Source organism: Protopterus annectens, chromosome 2.part1, assembly GCF_019279795.1.
Source record: "Protopterus annectens isolate FY-2018-M chromosome 2.part1, PAN1.0, whole genome shotgun sequence".
NCBI classification, from domain to species: domain Eukaryota; kingdom Metazoa; phylum Chordata; order Ceratodontiformes; family Protopteridae; genus Protopterus; species Protopterus annectens.
This window is the reverse complement of record NC_056729.1, coordinates 1,837,166,685-1,837,188,097: the sequence shown is the minus strand read 5'-3', so window position 1 is coordinate 1,837,188,097 and position 21,413 is coordinate 1,837,166,685. Positions and strand designations below refer to the sequence as shown.

Below are 21,413 nucleotides of genomic sequence, written 5' to 3'. Positions count from 1 at the left end.
TTGGTGTTGAAGAGCTTATGATCATACCGAGTGACCCAGATCCTCCACTAACAAGAGACACTTAATACACTGAGGAAATGTTAATAGGGAAGTCAAGTGTAAAGACAGAGGTGGGCTTCCAGAGAAGTGACAGAAGAACATTTCTAATAAAAGCAAATTACTTAACTATGGTATGAGAGAATATTCTAAAGCACATCCAAAAACAACTTATGCAAAGAAATAAATAAATAAAAATAAAAAATAAAATAACAACTGATGCCTAGAAACCAGATTGTATTAAAATATTATGAACAACTCTCTTGGTACATTGTCAAAAAGGCTTCAAGTGGTTGGTTAAAGTGAACAGTTAAGTAAACTTCTCTGCTCTTACTCATTATGAAGTCCCCTGGAATTTAAAGTACAAGCTTATGAGTAAGGATGCTTTCTTTATACAATAATTTGTTTTTTTAAATGACCTCCATCTTAATTTATTTCTGTTTGTTCTAACGTTGCGATCCTGAGGGAACCCTGCAACCCCCTCCCATCTACTTCACAGAAATGAGTTGTCGCAGAAAGTTCACTTTTCTTGTTCTTTATATTCCTGGAATGCTTCTTCACCACAACTTTAAAATTCCTAGTGGTCTGAGCAGTATAAAACAGATCACATGAGCATATCAGGAAATAAATCATGACAATCCAACTACAGTCAAACATTTTAACTATTCAAAACAACGTTTCCCCATTTGTCTGATGGTTTAATATGCAGGGTATTGTTTTTCTTAGGTTTTGTAAATCTTGGAATAACATCATGTAAAGAAACCTTATGTTTCTCCTTCAGGTAGTTCTAAAATACTTTTAATAATTCTAGCATAAAACGTATGAAGAACTCTATTATTCCACTTTGAATGGGGAGACAAAATTGCTTCAGTATTGTTCTCTATGTATTAAGCACAGCAAGCCAAAATCAGTTACTATATTTCCAGCATCAGAATAAAACTCAGCACTTTCAGAATGAATAGTAGACAAATTAAAAATAAAACAGGAGTCAAGATTACTGTTCTTTAAAGATAGTTTAGATCCTTGAATGCTGGTGGATCCTAAGGTGAAGTGTCCTGGTGGTCTAACCAGCAGAGACCAAATCACATAAGCATGTGAAGAAAATGAATCACACCAAATGAAGTACACTCAGACTTTCCTTTTGTAGAAAAATGTACAGAATTAATTCTATTAAAACTTTACTGAATAAAATTACAAACAGAGCAGTTGCCACACCAGTTGGTACTCCTGCTACATTCACTTAGCACATTATTTTCTGCTGGGTACAATACTAACTGTATCAGCAGATCTTGTGTGCTTAGTCCCCTATTAAAAATCAAATCTTTGATACACATCTTGTCATAAAAATGTGTATCAATATGCATCAGGCCCCAAGTAACAACTGTTATGTACATAATACTTCCTGACTGCATATTATATTCAGCAACAAACTAAACCTGAGATTTATCATTGTTGTAATCTATAGCATTTAGTTTTCTGCACTCTGGAGCACCATTGTATTCTCTGTTATGTCTTGTCCTTAAAAATTCTCCATAAGAATGGAATAGTAAAAGATGTTGGGGATGAATGTAATCCAAATTCCTCCTTGGATTCCTGTATAAAGTTGCCCAAATAGGTTTACTGTCTGTACTATGTAAAGTTATATCTAAGTAGATTGACTCAGTCAGATACATTTTGCCAGCAAAATCTGCCCAGATCCAAAAACGGTTTTAGTGATGCGCATGTAAAATTTGATTTCCAGTCACCTGTTGCTGTTTTTGCTGTTAACTTAATATCGTATGTCTTTTTTATCTAGTTTTCCTTTGCTCCCGTACCTGATAGCTATCAGGCCTGCATTAATCATTTTCTAACATTCACCCCTCTCCATAATGGATATTCCAAACATGGGGGCAATAACCGTATGGAGGAGCTATCACCAAGGTATCCATGAAAATAGTTTAACCCTATCAAAGAGGGCATCTTTTTAATAAGCCCTAACCCCACAGCAGGGTGAGAGATACATAAAATGCATCAGTGTGTGAACCACTATGCTCTTCCTTATGTGAGTGCAGGTTCCTTAGCACTTTTGGTAGGAGGTACACCTGATGTGTCTTAGTGGTTGAACACCTTCCCCCAGACTGTATATTTGCAGTGGTAACTCTCTTCTGAAGGACTGTGGCATTGGATGGCCTCAGTCCATCCCCGTCCACACATAGTTAGTCCTTCCCAAGCCAGATTCAGCAGATAAGCAAGCCAATTTTAAAGTGTGGGTCATCTGAGCTATAGTTGGGTTTTTATCGCTCTGTGCCAAGGGAGTTGGTGTACTAAGCCATGTTTATCTTCCTGAAAATTTAACTTTGCAGCTAATGGTATCCTCTCAAAAACACAGTACTGAGACATGGATATATTTTGAATGGATGCAGGCAAAGAAACATTAGAATGTTTCCAGGCAAGAAGACTTCCGAGGCATTCCCATGTCCCCATAGAAGGCAGGTGCTGTGGCAAACGTATATTCTTAAACAGAGTTTTCAAACAGAGACTTGTAGATGACAAGAATAGAAGCAGCAGAGCTACCTTATAGATGAATGAGAGAAATTGGAATACGAAGTGGTGTACCCTGATAACTTGTCCACAGAATAAAGTAGTAGACAGATGGGATCATCCAAAGCTCTACTGCCATATTTTATATTTCTAGTTAATAGTTTGACTTGGAATCGTGACACTGGAGAAATAAAAAATAGGTTATCAGGATAACTCTACTGTAATTTTCTATTAAAAACTCTACAACAGTACTGTTTAACTAATTAGCACCTTCTGGCAGTCAGATAATGAAGTGTCACATTTAACTGCTCGCAGGCTGGATAGCAATTGCCTGCAGTAGACAGTCAAAGGAAATTTAAATATGAGAACAATATTATCACTTGAATGAGTAAAGCAACTTTTGCCTTAATTGTGAAGTGAAAATATTTTTTTTTCACATTTAATGAGCTCAACAAAAAAACTGAATGTTACACATTTATTACTGTGATTAAGTTATAGTAAAACAAATGTGCTTTATGTGATCTGCCTTTCCTGTGCTGTAGGGTTGAGTGACAGAAATCTGACAAAGCTAATGATACAGAAGTGAAGCAGCAAACATGTTGTGTGTTACAAAAAGCACAAATAAATTGTGTTATTTAAGAAAAAGCACAGTGAATAATGTACTGGGGTGGTTTCATGTTACTGGGAATATATTTCTTATTTATTGTATTTATTTTTATTTGACATTTGTTTACCGGGATGGTCCAGCTAGATCAACAGAGACCAGTTTTCAGAAGAGGCATGGGGAAAAAAGCTCCACGTACAATTAAAAATTACAAGAAGCATACAATTAACAAATGGCATACATATACAAACAATAAATAGCTACATTTTATATTATAAGTACATGGTAGCAGGGAAATTGTAAAAATAATTCACACATGTTAATTGAGGTGAATGGCAACAATTAACAAATGGAATACATATACAAACAATACATTTTCATATTATAAGTACATAGTAGCAGAGACATTGTAAGAAAAATCACACATGGTAATTGAGATGAATGGATAGATATCATGTGAGTGTTAGAAGGGAGAGTTAAATTTGTAACTAGTGTCATAGAATTCTTATATGCTTAACACATACTATTTAATGAAACAGGAAAACAGGTAATAATAGGACAGTTTAGTAAAGCGTAGAATAAATGTAATGAGGCATGGAGCTGCTGCAACCATATTGGTTACAGCCACGATAACCAGAGGGTACCAGAGGTAGGAAGGTATAGCAGCATTCAGCACTTTAACGTTGAACCAGGAAATCATTTTGCAACATGCCGGTAGGTACTTTGCTATGTTTTAAGGTGGGGGTCAGGGGACTGTTGCAGTAGCTAAAAACAAACAAATAGCAACATAACATGGAATGTTAAGACTAATAATAAAATCCATCCTATAATCTTAGTTTGAGTCTTTTATACCCCATTTGCAAATTAGGTAATCCTGAGCAGAGCATTTAACTACAACAGTCATCCTGGGTCTCCTCTAAAAGGGGCATTTTTCCCAAGAGACCATACCTACTTAACAAATGACAAAAAATGTGAACAATTATGGCTCTCTGATTCTGTACTACTTATATCTGATGGCTTAAATAAAATCATAAATATGGCTTGCATCAGCTTGATTTCTTGTCATTTACTGTCTAATACAAAGAAGCTTTTGTGAGTATTCCCTTCAGTTGATAACATGCCAGGAAATGCTGTCTTCGTTTTGCTCAATATGATTATAGGCCAATAGCTATACTCTCTCCACTTGCAAAGATTATGGAAAAATGTATTCATAGACAACTCATGCACCACCTAATCCAAAATCGCCTTATGGCAGACACTCAGCATGGCTTCCGTCCTCATCACAGCACTACTTCAGCCCTCCTAGCCTTTACTAACACCATAAACCATAATTGCAACAATAATTATATATCCTCAGCCCTCTTTTTGGATCTTTCCAAGGCATTCGATATGGTTGATCACCAACTTTTAATCCACACCCTGCAAACATTCTGTCTAGATACTGGAGCCCTGCAATGGTTTCAATCCTACCTGAATGGTCGACAGCAGGCTGTCCTCTGGCAGAACAAACTCTCTAACCTTCTACCTAATACCATTGGAGTACCACAAGGCTCTATACTAGGGCCCTTGCTGTTCTCCATCTTCATTAACGACCTTTATACTGTCATCCCAAAAGTCAGCTGTATCCAACATGCTGATGACTCTACTCTGATTTACTCAGCCACATCTCCAGTAGAGTTATGGTCAGCTACCCAGACAACCTTTAATACAATAGAAAACTGACTTTCTGAACATCGTCTGATCCTAAATCCCAAAAAAACTAAAATGCTGTTATTTTCACCAACACGTAGGTCTACCGCTTTCACCTTTACCATAAAATCAAATGATGGCACAATAATCTCCCCTGACCCATCTACAAAACTATTAGGTGTCATCATAGACAATAATCTAAAATTTGACCTACATGTTAGCCAAACTATCAAAACCATCAATAAAAAACTAGGGTCACTTTACAGAATAAAAGCCTTCCTAACCCCTCCAGCTAAAATTGCCATAGCTCGCTCTCACCTTCTTTCAATCCTTCTGTATGCATCCCCTCTACTCTCGAATTTAAACAAGACTGTCCTTAACAAACTCTCAATTTGCTACAACCACATTGCCAGGTTTGCCACTGGGCTGCCTTTTAGGACACATCATTGCATCAATCTAAATCAGCTTGGTTGGCTTGAACTACCCAGCCTAATCCAGTATAACCAACTGATTATGGCCTATAAAATCCTCTATAATCCGGACAATACTCCTGCACTTAAAAATATTGTCACCTCCTATAACAATCCTAGACCGCTTCGATCCTCTAACAAACTACTAATTCAGACTAGCAAAATTAATAACACAGCCGGTGATTCTCTCTTTGCAAACTCTGTAAGTAGATCCTAGAACTCTCTTCCAGCTGATATTACCTTACTTTCCACCTTAGGTCAATTTAAAACTAGACTCAAACAACATTTGTCACTTAACTGGCTATGTCAATGTATCAAGCCTGGCTACTTCGAATGTGTAAAAACCTGTTAACCAGTTTACTGTGTAATTTAATTTAATCCTGACTTGTGCTCAGGACTAACTGTAACCTGTGGAACTTGTTTAACTTGCTTACTTATGTAATCTCTGTAAATAGTCTGTTTGTAATATGTAATGCTGGTATTATGTAATGCTGTATCTGCTTACCCTTGGAGCTTTTCTCCCCGGGCCTCCACTGAAAATGGACATGCATCCAGTCGGACTATCCCGGTCAACAAATGTAAAATAAAAAATAAATAAAAATAAAAATGTAACAGAACTGGGACTATGAGGCACAGAAATTATATGTTTTTCCTGGGTTATGAAAACTGGGTGAGAAATGAGGTTAACCCTGCTGTCTTCAAGTACCAAGGATATACAGATGTGTTAAACATCTGTTTGATCTGAATTTAGGCACAAAGCCATCTTCACAGCACAAAGCCAGCCAAAGCCGTACAACAGAAATCCAATTGCCACTCTTTGTTTCTGCCATGGTACACAGGGTTCTTCAATGAAAGTTTAAAGTGCAGATTTTAGTTAAAATGATGATGTAACGAGTTTGTAACTTCTTGTTTACCTTAATACATGCAGTCATATCTCCTAAATTTCTTCAAAGGCAGTAGTTCAGAATAGGTTGTCAGTATTGGTCAGATTTCCTGAGCCAGCAAAAAAAGTGATTGTCTTTTTGTCTAGGTGGGTGCAAAAAAAATGGTGTGAAGGGGGAAGGCAGGAAAGTCAGGGCAGAAATGATCAACTCCCTTCGTTGAGAATAAACCCTGCCCAGTTATCATGCGCTGTAACAGTTTCAGATTAATTGGGGAGGGGAAAAACTCACCCCCGCAGGCCGGAGGGATTCATAGGTTCATAGGATGATACTATTGGCCCTGGAGGCCCTTATAAGTCTAGCCAAGAATTTTGTGCATGTTCCCACAAAGTCAGCACCTATTTGCCCTGTCCAGCAGGGATACAGGTGGAGTCCCAGGGGTGTATTTTCTGTTTCTCATGAAGTCGTTCAGGTTCCTCTTATAGTGGCCTAGAGAGGTACAGGTGGGGTCCCAGAGGTGTATTGTTTCTCATGAAGTCATTCAGGTTCCTCTTATAGAGGGCTAGAGAGGTACAGGTGGGGTCCCAGGGGTGTATTGTTTCTCATGAAGTTGTCCAGGTTCCTCTTATAGAGGGCTAGAGAGGTAGAGGTGGGGTCCCAGGGGTGTATTGTCTGTTTCTCATGAAGTTGTCCAGGTTCCTCTTATAGAGGGCTAGAGAGGTACAGGTGGGGTCCCAGGGGTGTATTTTCTGTTTCTCATGAAGTTGTCCAGGTTCCTCTTATAGAGGGCTAGAGAGGTACGCTGCTTGACATGGAGAGGAAGTCTGTTCCACAGATGGGGGAGTCTTTGGGACACAAATCTATTCTGCCAACAAGTTCTTTTAATGTCACAAACCAGGTTGAGGCCTTGCATATGGGTTGCTTGAGTGGAGTTTGTGTTATGGATATGCAGCAACTCCATCAAGGCTGGGTCTGAGATGGCCTTGTATGCCAGACACAGGTCACCTCTGAGCAGTCTGTATGAGACTGAGTAGAGGGACAGGGCTTTTAGCCTATCTGTATAGGATAGGTGTTTGAGACCCTGGATTTTCCTGGTCAGGAATCTCTGTGGTCTCTCCATCTACTGCATGTGCTTTGCAGGTTACATGCCAAAGGGGGCATTGTACTCGATAATGGGTCTGATAATGGAGGAGTACAGGGATGTTATGAAGTCTTTGTTTCTGGATGAAATATCCTTATTTATGAGGTGGGCCATGTAGAAAGCCTTCCATACAACGGAGGCAACGTGGTGGTCAAAAGTCAGGTTGCTATCAACCTGAGTGCCCAAGTACCTCACGACTGATTGCGTGTTTAGTATATTTTTATTAATTTAATAATTAGTGGGGATGCCATTTTCCCAAAGGGGATAATGATGCATTTCTTGGCATTCAGGTTATTCAGGTTGAGGCCATGCTTCTGGCATCAGGCATTAATTTGGGTAAGACCCTCTTGGAGGATGTTCACATCACTAGGGGAATTTAAGACAGCGCCCAGCTTGCAGTCATCTGCATACTTGGTCAGCCACAGACCACTGGTTTTGGCTTGCACCTCAGAAAAGTATATCCCAAACAGTAGAGGCCCCAAGACTGATTATTGGGGTACACAGTTCATTACGGGTCTACTACTAGAGGTGGCTTCCCCTACTTTGAGTGGGTTCTATCACTGAGCCAGTTAGCTACCCATTTGGTAACATACAGGTTAATGCCTAGCTGGGAGAGTCTATCTATGCTGAGAACTAGGAAGCCCAGGTGTCTCCATTGATAGTGACTATTTTTCTATTCCTTAGAATGTCTTCCATAATGTTACTTCTATCTTACTACACTGCTGAGGCTCTCTTATAGCAATCCATTGCACTTATGAATGCTATATATGTGGATCTCTCAGCTTTTTTGGAGTGCTTCTTCCATCATCATCATTTCTGTAAGAAATTGCATCATGTCATGACATGTCACCCTATTCTCTTGCCAAATCATTCAAATATTCTCTGGCATCTTTTTTTATAGCTGCTTCATTCTTGTAACCTTTCCAAAAAACTCTCTTTCAGTACCCCTCTTCAGTGACTTTTTGTATAATTGTAACAGAAGTGAAGTGATTGCTTATTTGTACATTGTTACCAATACAATCGGTTATTCATTCATAAACACAGAACACCCCTTATTGCCTGAGATGTTCTCACGTAACAATGAACATGGAAGCTGGACTATTTAGTTTAGTCTGGCCCTGACCCCACTGTTTCATGTGGAGTGTTGTGTGTTCTGATTGTTATTTTTCCCACTGTTTCAGGTGGACTGCTGTGTGTTCTGATATAAACCCTCTACCTCTTCTTTTCCCCTTGGTGAACACTTCTCAGCAAACATTACTGAAAGTCTGACGTTTACATGTGCAGAACAAGGGGACATTTCCATCTTAAAATATGTCTGCGACAACCCTGCAAACAGTTTTTTTTAATCTGGATAACTGATCTTTTCAGCATGCCTGCCCACCATAGCTTTCAACCTAGATTCTCCAAATTTTGGAAAACTTACTAACACCTTCAACTTGGAAGATGTCAGCACAATTAGTAACTGCTTGTTCATACATGGAAACAGTTCATTTAATTAATTAATTAATTAATGATTTCATATTTTTCACTGTGGGTATTTAAAAAAAAATCTTAACAATGATTGTGTTACACACACTCTTTCAATATGAAACAGCACGAATCATGGAAAAATTAAGGCTCATAATGAGGAATGGTCTTCATAAACTTGAAACAATTACTAATCTAAATTAAAACATTTAAGTTACAAATATATATAGACCTATGTATTTGTGATTATTTTTTGAAGGTTTATTTTATTTTTTTTGGAAAATGCATAAATGTACATCTGTGCACCCCCCTATGGGGGAATCAAATGTACACACCCTACCTTATGTATACCAACTCCAAATCTACACAACAGTGGAGAAAGTGTGACTTCTTCTACGAATGCACAAGTTCCCAGAGCTGTATAGTGAAGCAGATATTTACACTGGCAAATACACAATATACAGCATTTACAGAGCTTTGAGTGACAAATATAGGAAAGAATACAATGCAGTTTAGGCTGTGTAATGTAGGCCTTCCTGCACAAAGTCTTCGGCAGAAAACTAGTACTGAGTACAAAGGTGGCAAATAATAGGACTTATAAGAATGTGAGTTAACCTGTATTAAGGGAAGCAGTTGCATTTACATTCTTACTTGAGGCGCTGCTTGAGTGATTTTTTAAGTATATCCAGTCGGTTAATATTAATACTTTTGATGTTTTCTAGAAAGGCTGTTCCAGGTAACCGGTGCTATTTTAGAGAAGCTTGTTTCACTGATGGATAGTGTGCAAGCTGGCTGAAAGAGTTGAATGTGGTCATTATTCCTGAGTGAGTGCATTTAATCACTGATATTGTTGAGTTGTGGGCGGTACTTGCTGTGAAGGAACTTAAATGTAAGTGTATTAAGTTAGACACTTGCCATGTTGTGACATGTATTGTGATTAATCGGGAGCTGGCATAGTTCATATATGCAATATTTACACAGTATCAACAAAACTTTGATGTTTAATACACTGTTTACACTATTTCAGTTAAACAAAATATAAAGCATTAGTGACAATGAATGCAGGTAAAGAGTTCATTATGCTGAAATACAATAAATAAACCCAAAAGCCAACTTGGTGTCCTCAGTAAATGCAGTCACAAACTTTATATGTAAAAATATAAATCATGTCCAATGACAATACAGCAGGGGTACAATTTAGAGTAACAAATACTTGTAAATATGAGATGGTTTGTTGCACGGCCAATGACAATACAACAGGGGTACAAGTTAGAGTAACAAATACTTGTAACTATGAGATGATTTCTTGCATGGCCAATGACAATACAACAGGGGTACAAGTTAGAGTAACAAATACTTGTAAATATGAGATGATTTCTTGCATGGCCAATGACAATACAGCAGGGGTACAAGTTAGAGTAACAAATAATTGTAAATATGAGATGGTTTTTGCTAGAGAAGAAATGATGTACAACAAGTAAACCAGGAATATATTCTGGAGGGAACGGGCAGAAAAGGCAGTGAACATCAGTAAAGAGCATACAAGAGAAGCCTAAATTTGAATGACTTAGCAGTCACAGAAGGTGGGACTTAGGAACTCCATGGACTGTGATAAAGTCTAGAATAGGAGTGTGAGTAGAATGCAGTAGGATGTGAATTAATTTATAAGGAAACAGGATAATGAATAAGAGGACATGAAGAAGGAGGAATGTGATATCCCGAAAGGAGAATAGGTGAAAGGTCAACAGAAACCAAGATGGATGAACTGGAAAAGCTTAAGGGGGTTTCTCAAAATGTATCTAGGTCATGTTAATCTAATAGCCATGATAACAGGTTTTGGCTAGACAAGATTTAATGGCTAATGTATAGTGCAAATTTATTTTATACTAAAAAGAAATATAAATATATATATATATATATATATATATATATATATATATATATATATATATATATATATATATATATATATATATAGATATATATATATATTATTTTAGGTTCTTTCTCCTTGTTTATTGACAGGCTGTTTGCTTTGTACTAATGAAATGAAAGTGGGTGTAACGTAATTTTGAACAGATATACATACCACTCAACTATCAAGATTTTGCAGAATGTCCAGATTATTGCCTTATATTTTGGTCCAATCCTCATAAAATGTGTGGTTTTGTGGCAAATCAGTCAGGACTGAAGTCACTAAATAATGACATAAATTTATGTTTCATATTTCATATCCTTCAGAAAATACATAACAATACAAAACCTGTTACTCAAGTAATTATCTTAGTTATAAGAGCAATATTTAATATCTGTTTCTATTTTTGGGCCTTTGTCCCCTTATTATTTCTGGCTTTATCTAGATTTATTGCGCCTAGAGGTTGAGAGGTATGCGAATATATCATCTAAGTATTTTAGATAATGCCTGGCATTTATTGCAGTATGACAAACTCTGAGACACAGCTATTGGGTGGTCCAAAGATAATTAGGTAATTCCAGCAATATTTAAATTTCAGCTTGGTGGCAATGAGAAGGTACTTCAACAGCAAAGCATGCAGTCTAACTTGGGGCTACCTAAACTTTGTGTATAATGGTTGTGAGAGGTTTTGTTGATACATAGGAACTCTACAAGGAGGTTGGTCAGGAACAAACTATGAGCTGTAAATTTTTAACTTTGCTGTTAAAAGACCCTTTCCCTTGTATGCCATGGTTGTTTCTTTTTTTTTTTTTTTTTTATAATGATGGATTTTATATGAAGAGTCCATCTGAGCCGTGATCCTAGATGATCCTACGAAAGGTAGTTTTTCCAGCTTCAGTGTGTGGGTAAAACCAAGTAGTAAAAGCAAGACAGAGCAGGTGGAGAAAGCTGGTATTTAACCAGTCAGCATATGTTTTCTTTCAGGGTTGCACAGCTTATACAGAACAGGACAAATGAAGCACTGATGACTTATCTAAATGAAAGTGTTTACTTATTTTTATGTTATTTATTTACATTTGCTGTGTTCACGCAAAGCCCAAAGAGCAGAGGTACCCAAAGAAAAGGAAACTGTAGGACAGTTTGCAAATAATAATCAGGAAATGATTACAATCAGAACTGTATGCAGTTCTGTTTTATTCAGTATACACTGCTAGGGTGTGCATTAGCTACTTTCAGAGCAGAGTCTGAATTATTTTCTCTTGGTTTTTATTGAATAACTTTACATTTGGGGTTGATACAAAGGTATTGTTCAGAGTATGAAGATCAGAGCTATGTTTGTAATGATCTGCTTAGCTTGAGAACATTCTGATGAAGAATTACTTCACTGAAAAGGCTGTCTGTGTATGTAGCTTTGCAATTTAGCCCAAAGGGTTAAGTTAAGACTTACTAATGAGTGTCCTCCTGTAGTTCTGGGTTTGATTCCAACACTTGCAAACTCCCTTTGAGCATATCGCTCAACCAATTTAGTGCTGCTAAAAGCAGTTCTTGTGCCAAATGCGTTTTTTAGAGCAACATCAGATGTAAGTTATAGTTACAGGATTAATATCATTGCTTGTGGCTTAACTAATGAACATGAATCATATAACAGATGAGGAAAACATCAGTGTTATCCACGGAAAACATATTGCCACGGCACCAGCTATTGTAATAGATATTGGTTTGGAGGAGTATATCCACGTTTGTGGATTTTCCCTTTATCCATTTTGGTGTATGTTTTCCCCCCTTGTCTCTCACCCTGGTTCCCACAGCAGCCTGATATAAGTAGACTCCCACTGAGCTGTACCACTGTAATGTACACACTCCATTTAGCTTTCCAGATTTCATTATTGAGGACTGACATTTTGGTGGATATGGATGTCTTGTTCAGTCTTTTGCATGTTGTGTCACCTGCTAGCCACTATGATCCAGTCATGCAGTGGACTGGGCAGCCTTCCTCTGCAATGCTGGTTGCACTGGTGTTAGTCATTCACTCTTATCCTCTCACACAGGCTCTGCCTCTCTTCCCACACCAGCTCCTCCCATCCTTCCACAACAGCTCCTCCCCTCCTCCCAGACCAGCCCCTCCCATCCTTCCACAACAGCTCCTCCCTTCATCCTACACCATCCCTTCCCATTCTGCCACAACAGCTCTTCCTCTCTGCCCAAACCAGCCCCTCCCATCCTTCTGCAACAGTTGCTCCCCACATCCTACACCAGCCCCTCCCATGCTTCTACAACAGCTCCTCCCCTCCTCCCAGACCAGCCCCTCCCATCCTTCCACAACAGCTCCTCCCGGACCAGCCCCTCCCATGCTTCTACAACAGATACTCCCTTCCTCCCACACCATCCACTCCCATTCTTCCACAACAACTACTCCTCTCCTCTCACACCAGCTGCTCCCTTCCTCCCACACCAGTTCATCCAGTACCCTACTTACTAATCAATTTCTTGGTATCTGGGTCTCAGTCAAGGCTTTATCCATTTTTAAAAACTGACCAGACCTTTCAGTAAAGCAGACTTGATAAAAATGTAACATGTTCTCTGTGAATAAGGATCTATTGTGTCTTTCCCCCCTTGTGTCCACTTCTTTAACCATCAGTCCTACCTCCTCGAAATTCTTTTGAGGTATTTGTTCCCATCCAGGTGAGGCACCAATAGCTGATTTCTTCCTTTGGGCAAGGTTCAAACAAACCAGGAGCAATTCCTTCATCTACAAGGAGAATCAGTATTTTCACTTTCAGGTCCTGCCTCTACTGCACATGCTCATCATTGCCCAAGGGGCTGGTATGTAGTGGTCCTTCCTGTTGCAGAGTCATGCCTCTACATTAAGCAACCAATCAGACATGTAGATGGGCACCTCTGTGTGATCCCCTCTCCTCATCTTCTGACAGGAAGCAAGGATGTATAAGCCTCATCATTCATCGACTTCCCACAGCCAATCGAACAAGCTGGCATGACTTAGCATTTTCCTGGAGTGTTGTTGTTTACTTCTTTGTAGAAGAATATTTATATTGTCTGTCATTAGCAAGTTCTGGGTGGGTCCAAGATTTGTGCACCTACAAGAAAGACAGAGAGAAGCAGGTGTAACCTTATCTGTGAGTCATCACTCATTGTCTAAGGTGCAGTAAGCAAGAATACGGAGAGTAAGAATAATAAAGTTTTGACGGCTCGTCCCCACATGGGAACAGGCCAGATGACCTTCTTCCTTCAAGAAACATGCATTTTAATGCCAGAGTTTCCTATAAATTGAGTAACTTGAATGCATACATTCCAAGAATACAATTAATGAAACTGTAATTTACAAACTGTTGTCATCACACAAGACTGATGCTAGATTTAGGTCGTGAACATATACAGAGAGTGAGGCTTGCAGCTTGCAGGCAAATGCACACGCATGTATACACACACACACACACACACACACACACACACAAACACACACACACACACACACACACACACAAAATCCATGAACATGTGCAGACACAAAACATAAATAACTCAGTTTTGCTATAGATGAATGCTAGTTTTCATTGTATTTTTTAACAAATAGCTTTCATTATGGTGTATTACTACATTTTCAACAAGAATTAAGTAACAGATTTGTGGATTTGGGGTTAAACTCCTTACCATTCACAATACCAGTTTATACAGGTTTTGTTTCAAAAGTATGCTGTTCTTACATTTTCTTTTGTTGATAAGCACAACCACCACCCTGAAAATTGTTTTGAAGCTGGAAACTTCTAATATGATATCATGAAAGACTGAACCTACAAATCCCCACTACCGCCAGTTTAGTGTATAAATTCCTATAGTCCATGTTAATTGCAATAACAGGAAGTCTTATATCCTAGAAAGACAAGCTGTCAATCATGTCTTTTAGGTGGGACAGGGACATATGCGATCATGATATAGTAGTGAAATCACAAGAGAAGTGTGCATAGCTGCTCTTTTAAAGAAGTAATTTATTTTTTTTTACCCAGAATGATTTGCTGAGATATGTAAATCACTGCCCACTACCTACAATGATGTAATTTTGAGTGTGCCCATAGTAAAAAGAACACTTTTGGACAGTAAATGTAAAGCATCAAAACCCCCAGTAGCCAGAACTGATACCCTAAAGAGATGGCTCGCTGACAGTGGCACACAGGTGACTCAAGTTTTGTTAGAGGACTGAGCATTTGATGGTGCAGGCAGTGGGGGATGGGCATGCCCATCTTGGGAGGGAGTGAGACAGAGCACGTGCACCCAAAGATATATGCTAGTTGACCTTGATTACCCAGTGGAAACCTGACAAACTGCCATTCTGCACCTGTTGTGGTAGGCAGGGCTTCCAGCTGACATCACTGATGCCCATTTCATGTTCCACCAGTCGGCTGTTGCAGGCAACAGCAGAGGGTAGAACGTAAGGTAGAAACCCAAAACATTCCTAATAGCTGCCTTAATGATGACCCCAAATAGTCAAACTTACCCTAGTGATGGGGAACAAATGGTCTGATTGGCTAGGAGAGGCTGATGATCAGCAGGTTGAGAGAACAGTGTGTTAAAAACAATTTGTAAGCTTCACTTATTTAAAAAAAAAACACATGCAACTTAATGTAATAGGAAATTAAATTAATTGTAAAAAAGCTGTATGGAAAGAGCAGCAATACACTTTAAAGTGTTGAAAAAGTCCAAATTGCAAAGTGAGCAGAATAAAGGGACTGAAGCACATAAGGCCGAATAACAAGAGAAATTACAGTGATTGACAATTACATGGCCTTACTATTGCAATGACCCTAAAACAGGATGTTGGGTGTCAAAGGTGGGATGTCAAAACACAGTCTTTGATTCTAGCTTAGCTTTGCTTTAATTTATAGTGTTAGATATTTAGGGTCTTCAGTTTGACCTTTTGTAGTCATGAATGCCATGTTTTGTTGTTATTGATATTTCACTTTAAGTTATATTTCTGCTTTTATTCTGTCCTCATCTTAAAATGATCATTCCCATCTTCATAAGCATAGTTCAGTTTGTTGCAGTGATACTTAATATTTTCATTTCTCTTGCAGTTAATCACGCCACATGCGATCAGAGTTCAAACACCCCCGCGGCACATCCCAGGAGTAGTTGAAGTAACGCTATCCTACAAATCCAAACAGTTTTGCAAAGGAGCACCAGGACGGTTCATCTATACAGGTAAAATTTGGAGAACTCCATTTTCATTTATTTTAGTAACCTTTACTACAGGCTTTAAGAATATAGCACAGCAGACATAATATATATATTTTAATAGCTACCTACAAGCAGAAAACTCTCAACCAGGTCATAGTTAAATTAACTTAAAAATGCAGCAAGATATCTTGTACAAATTGCAGATATACAGGAAATAACAGTACAGGCTCATGCATTCAGTGATGCATGAGAAACGCATCACTTGAAGTGTTCACTGACTTTTACAATTTTCCTTGAAACAGCAGTTTTTGCTAAAGGAAAATTTGAAGTAATTACTTCCTGCATTGCAGGGAAAACCAGAGTGGAATGATTCAAATTTAAATTTACTTTGGCTCAGATGAAGTTTATGCTAAAATGGGTTTGCATTAAAATTTAAGTTTTAAAATAGTAACAGGCTTAGTTTTGCATATTGGACAAAACTAAAATATTTTTTATCTCATAAGTTATTCTTCTTCCATTTTATCTCAAAACAAGCATAACCGTCACTGATTAGGATTCTGCTATTTTTCTAGGCTTCGAGCACTTTAATGTTACTAGTGAGGAGTTTAGCAGGTGTGACTTAAATGCTTTCCACTTGGCTGTTACCAGCACAATAGCAATATCATTTATGTGTTGCACAGCACTATACAATTCTCTTAATGTGCAGTAAATGACAGAAAGAATAGACGGAGCGCACCGCTCCCTGTCAGATGTAAAGACTGAATACTGCAAAACAACGCGAGATTAAAACAATGCAGACAGAAATTAAAAAGTCATTTTTACTTCTATTAAGTTTTGTTTTTTTTTTGCAAAAGGATATCCTTGCTGCCACTCCTTTGCTGCTTAATATATACTAATGATTTGATGTAGGTCAGAGTCTGGGAAATACTCAGAGATACTGTGACCTCTGATTTTTTGTGTTCCCCATCTCTGCTGTTACATTTATGGTTTACAGTCTGTGGAATTCTATCAGAAACCCAAGAAAGGGCAGAAGGCCAGAGGTTTCTTATACATATATATGTTCATAGGTTAGCACTAGCTACTGCTAACTGCCTTTTAGGGCTACTTTAAGCCTAGCGAGTTATACTATTTGATAATAAAACCCTACACCTTGTGTCCGTAAGGTACATGCCTTAATGATTATGCAAACTCCCAATCCCAAAAATATATTAAAAATTCCCTAACTGAGAATTGGTCTTGGGTCATGGCAGAAACAGCATCAAATCTTTGCCACTAGACTACCAGGGACACCAAAGATATACCTACTCCCTGTCAGGGAATCAAACCTTGGTCTCTTGTGTGACAGTTAAGGATACTCATCACCATACTAATGAAGATGACCAGTAAGTACTGGGCTATTTATCAATCTGCAGATTATTACAAGTTTAGTCAATAACCTGAGATTATAATCAAACTGTGTAGTTTATATCTATGAGGGGAAGGCCTTAACCATTATGCTACCCCCTGTATAATTTGGATTATCTGCAGCCGTCCCCAGTGAATCACTAAACAATGTAGCTGGATTAGCCAAACAGATACAATCAGAAAAATTAGAAATTAAAGACATTTTATTACAATCTTCTTAAATTAGAAAACAAAGAAGCTAAATATTCAGACACTGAAATAAAATGCAGTCAGAAACTTGCACGTTAGATAATGCTGAAAAGGAGAAAGAATTAATAAAAACTGAGAGAAAAAAAATGTGGGATTAAGAAAAACGAAAAGGTTAAAAAAGGCTCCATCAGCAACTAGGTCTAACAACGACATATATACATACATGAAGGTTTGCAGTAGTGAGAAATGTAGTCAATCCAAACAAGTGAAAAAAGAAATTACACATTAGGTTTGAAAGAAGAAAGAAAATCTAATATTCTGCTATTAAAACAGATCTGTGAAGATTCAATGCAGATTAAATGATCTTTCCTTTTGGACAGGTTTAAGGTGTTGAATCACAGTGACCAATCTTGGAATGCAGATTAAATTATCTTTCCTTTTGGACAGGTTTAAGGTGTTGAATCACAGTGACCAATCTTGGAATGCAGATTAAATGATCTTTCCTTTTGGACAGGTTTAAGGTGTTGAATCACAGTGACCAATCTTGGAATGCAGATTAAATTATCTTTCCTTTTGGACAGGTTTAAGGTGTTGAATCACAGTGACCAATCTTGGAATGCAGATTAAATGATCTTTCCTTTTGGACAGGTTTAAGGTGTTGAATCACAGTGACCAATCTTGGAATGCAGATTAAATGATCTTTCCTTTTGGACAGGTTTACGGTGTTGAATCACAGTGACCAATCTTGGAATGCAGATTAAATGATCTTTCCTTTTGGACAGGTTTAAGGTATTGAATCACAGTGACCAATCTAGGAATGCAGATTAAATGATCTTTCCTTTTGGACAGGTTTACGGTGTTGAATCACAGTGACCAATCTTGGAATGCAGATTAAATGATCTTTCCTTTTGGACAGGTTTAAGGTATTGAATCACAGTGACCAATCTAGGAATGCAGATTAAATGATCTTTCCTTTTGGACAGGTTTACGGTGTTGAATCACAGTGACCAATCTTGGAATGCAGATTAAATGATCTTTCCTTTTGGACAGGTTTACGGTGTTGAATCACAGTGACCAATCTTGGAATGCAGATTAAATGATCTTTCTTTTTGGACAGGTTTACGGTGTTGAATCACAGTGACCAATCTTGGAATGCAGATTAAATGATCTTTCCTTTTGGACAGGTTTACGGTGTTGAATCACAGTGACCAATCTTGGAATGCAGATTAAATTATCTTTCCTTTTGGACAGGTTTAAGGTGTTGAATCACAGTGACCAATCTTGGAATGCAGATTAAATGATCTTTCCTTTTGGACAGGTTTACGGTGTTGAATCACAGTGACCAATCTTGGAATGCAGATTAAATGATCTTTCCTTTTGGACAGGTTTAAGGTGTTGAATCACAGTGACCAATCTTGGAATGCAGATTAAATGATCTTTCCTTTTGGACAGGTTTACGGTGTTGAATCACAGTGACCAATCTTGGAATGCAGATTAAATGATCTTTCCTTTTGGACAGGTTTACGGTGTTGAATCACAGTGACCAATCTTGGAATGCAGATTAAATGATCTTTCCTTTTGGACAGGTTTACGGTGTTGAATCACAGTGACAAATCTTGGAATGCAGATTAAATGATCTTTCCTTTTGGACAGGTTTACGGTGTTGAATCACAGTGACCAATCTTGGAATGCAGATTAAATGATCTTTCCTTTTGGACAGGTGTATGGTGTTGAATCACAGTGACCAGTCTTGGAATGCAGATTAAATGATCTTTCCTTTTGGACAGGTTTACGGTGTTGAATCACAGTGACCAATCTTGGAATGCAGATTAAATGATCTTTCCTTTTGGACAGGTTTACGGTGTTGAATCACAGTGACCAATCTTGGAATGCAGATTAAATGATCTTTCCTTTTGGACAGGTTTACGGTGTTGAATCACAGTGACCAATCTTGGAATGCAAATTAAATGATCTTTCCTTTTGGACAGGTTAACGGTGTTGAATCACAGTGACCAATCTTGGAATGCAGATTAAATGATCTTTCCTTTTGGACAGGTTTATGGTGTTGAATCACAGTGACCAATCTTGGAATGCAGATTAAATGATCTTTCCTTTTGGACAGGTTTACGGTGTTGAATCACAGTGACCAATCTTGGAATGCAGATTAAATGATCTTTCCTTTTGGACAGGTTTACGGTGTTGAATCACAGTGACCAATCTTGGAAAGAGGAGAAGACATCAAACAGTAGACCAGTAGCTTGCCGCTTACCTGTAGCTGCAAACTTTGCCAGTAGTTTTTAACAGGCAGAGGGTTATCTTTGGATATGTCTGTGCAGGTGCCAACAGTGGTGGTGCAGACAGTGATGCTAGATTACAGCGCTTTTGCTAAATAACACTTTTGGATAGTGCATTTCAGGCATTGAAATAAAAGGAGCTCTTATCAAGAACATCCATTCAACATACACCAAACTGATAAAGTTTTGGATTAAGGGACCTCTTATGTACTACCACATTCTTGTTTTTATTTTTCTCTACTTCTCGGACTTCTACAATAACTTCTAACAGATGTTCTTCCCTTGAAGAAAAGTGATCTTATATGAGAGAGAAAACGAAACTACAATATGATAAGCTAATGATAACATCAAACATGTCCTTTCATAGTTCCCCTCCTCCGCCAAGGAGAATGATATAACAAGGAACAGTGAAATTAATCAGGTTTGTTGAGATAGCCTAGTGAGGGCACTTTTACCCCAGAATACTATTAATTAATGGGGCAAATGAAACAGTCCCGAGTAGTGTTACCCTATTTAAATCCCTCCAAAATGCCAGTAATGTCACACCTGCATGTATTCTGAGTATTAGCTTCTGCGTACTGTATATAATGTTTTCTACTAAAATGCTGACATTACACTTACCTAGTTACATGACTTCATAAATTACTGCTCAGCTGAGCACTTTCTTGTAGGGAATGAATTTTATCTACTCAGAGTATCAGCATGTGGGAAAAAAAAGTAATGCATGCCCCCAAAGCCTTCCTACCCGAATGGCATTACTTGCACTCCATGCCCCCAAAGCCTTCCTACCCACTCCAGCAAGAGGTCAAGCAAATTCTGGCTTGAGGTAGCATGCTTGAGCAAAAATGCCTCCTGTCAGGTGATCCATGCCCAGTACTGATGCAGATTTAGATACTGAAGTACTAAATCACAAACATTATCAGAAAAAGACAGCCATTATTGTCACATTAACTCTGAGCAGGCAAGGTGTGGCAAGATGTTTACAGTCTGAAACATGGTTATATAATCAACAGTACTGAATGAACTCAAAAATGGATGTTGAATGAGGAATCCTCACTAGGTACCCAAAAGGGGGCATTCATTTACAGAGAAAACCCAGTAAAAAGAAGACTGTGTATGTATTCCTGGACAACATTCATGTGCCAAGTCTGAAATCCTCTAAAGAAGTCACCCTTTTCTTTTCTAAGTACAGCTTTATCTAAAAAAGAAAAAAAAAATTTAGTTCACAAGCAAAAGAAAATAAAAGAAACAGAATAAAATAGTAACTGTAACAGGACGTTTAGATCCCTACCATTTTCTCCCGTTTGGTAGCCACAGGTTTTAAAGCCATGATTAATAAGAATAGAAAAATAATTAAATAAACAGATCAGTGCAAGTAACTACAGCAGCATCCAGCAGTAGTTGCAAGAGTTTGTGTGTGTGTTTGCGTGTTTGTGTGTGTGTGTGTGTGTGTGTGTGTGTGTGTGTGTTTGTGCACACGCGCGTGTGCGTATGTGTGTGTGTATATGTGCGGGCATGTGTGTGTGTGTGTGTGTGTGTGTGTGTGTGTGTGTGTGTGTGTGTGCATGTGTGAGTGTGCACGTGTGTGTGCACGTGCGTGTGTGTATGTGTGG

The 21,413-nt window shown here is 38.2% G+C and overlaps 1 protein-coding gene across 3 annotated transcripts in view; it reads left to right on the top strand.

The window, feature by feature from the left end:
* LOC122794658 (transcription factor COE3-like) overlaps window positions 1-21,413 on the top strand; it is a 2,019,913-nt gene that overhangs the window by 1,403,266 nt on the left and 595,234 nt on the right. For all 3 annotated transcript variants that reach the window (XM_044063281.1, XM_044063282.1, XM_044063280.1), the window contains exon 10: window positions 15,811-15,937. In XM_044063281.1, coding sequence (XP_043919216.1) covers window positions 15,811-15,937 — 127 coding nt within the window. The remainder of the gene's footprint in view (window positions 1-15,810; window positions 15,938-21,413) is intronic.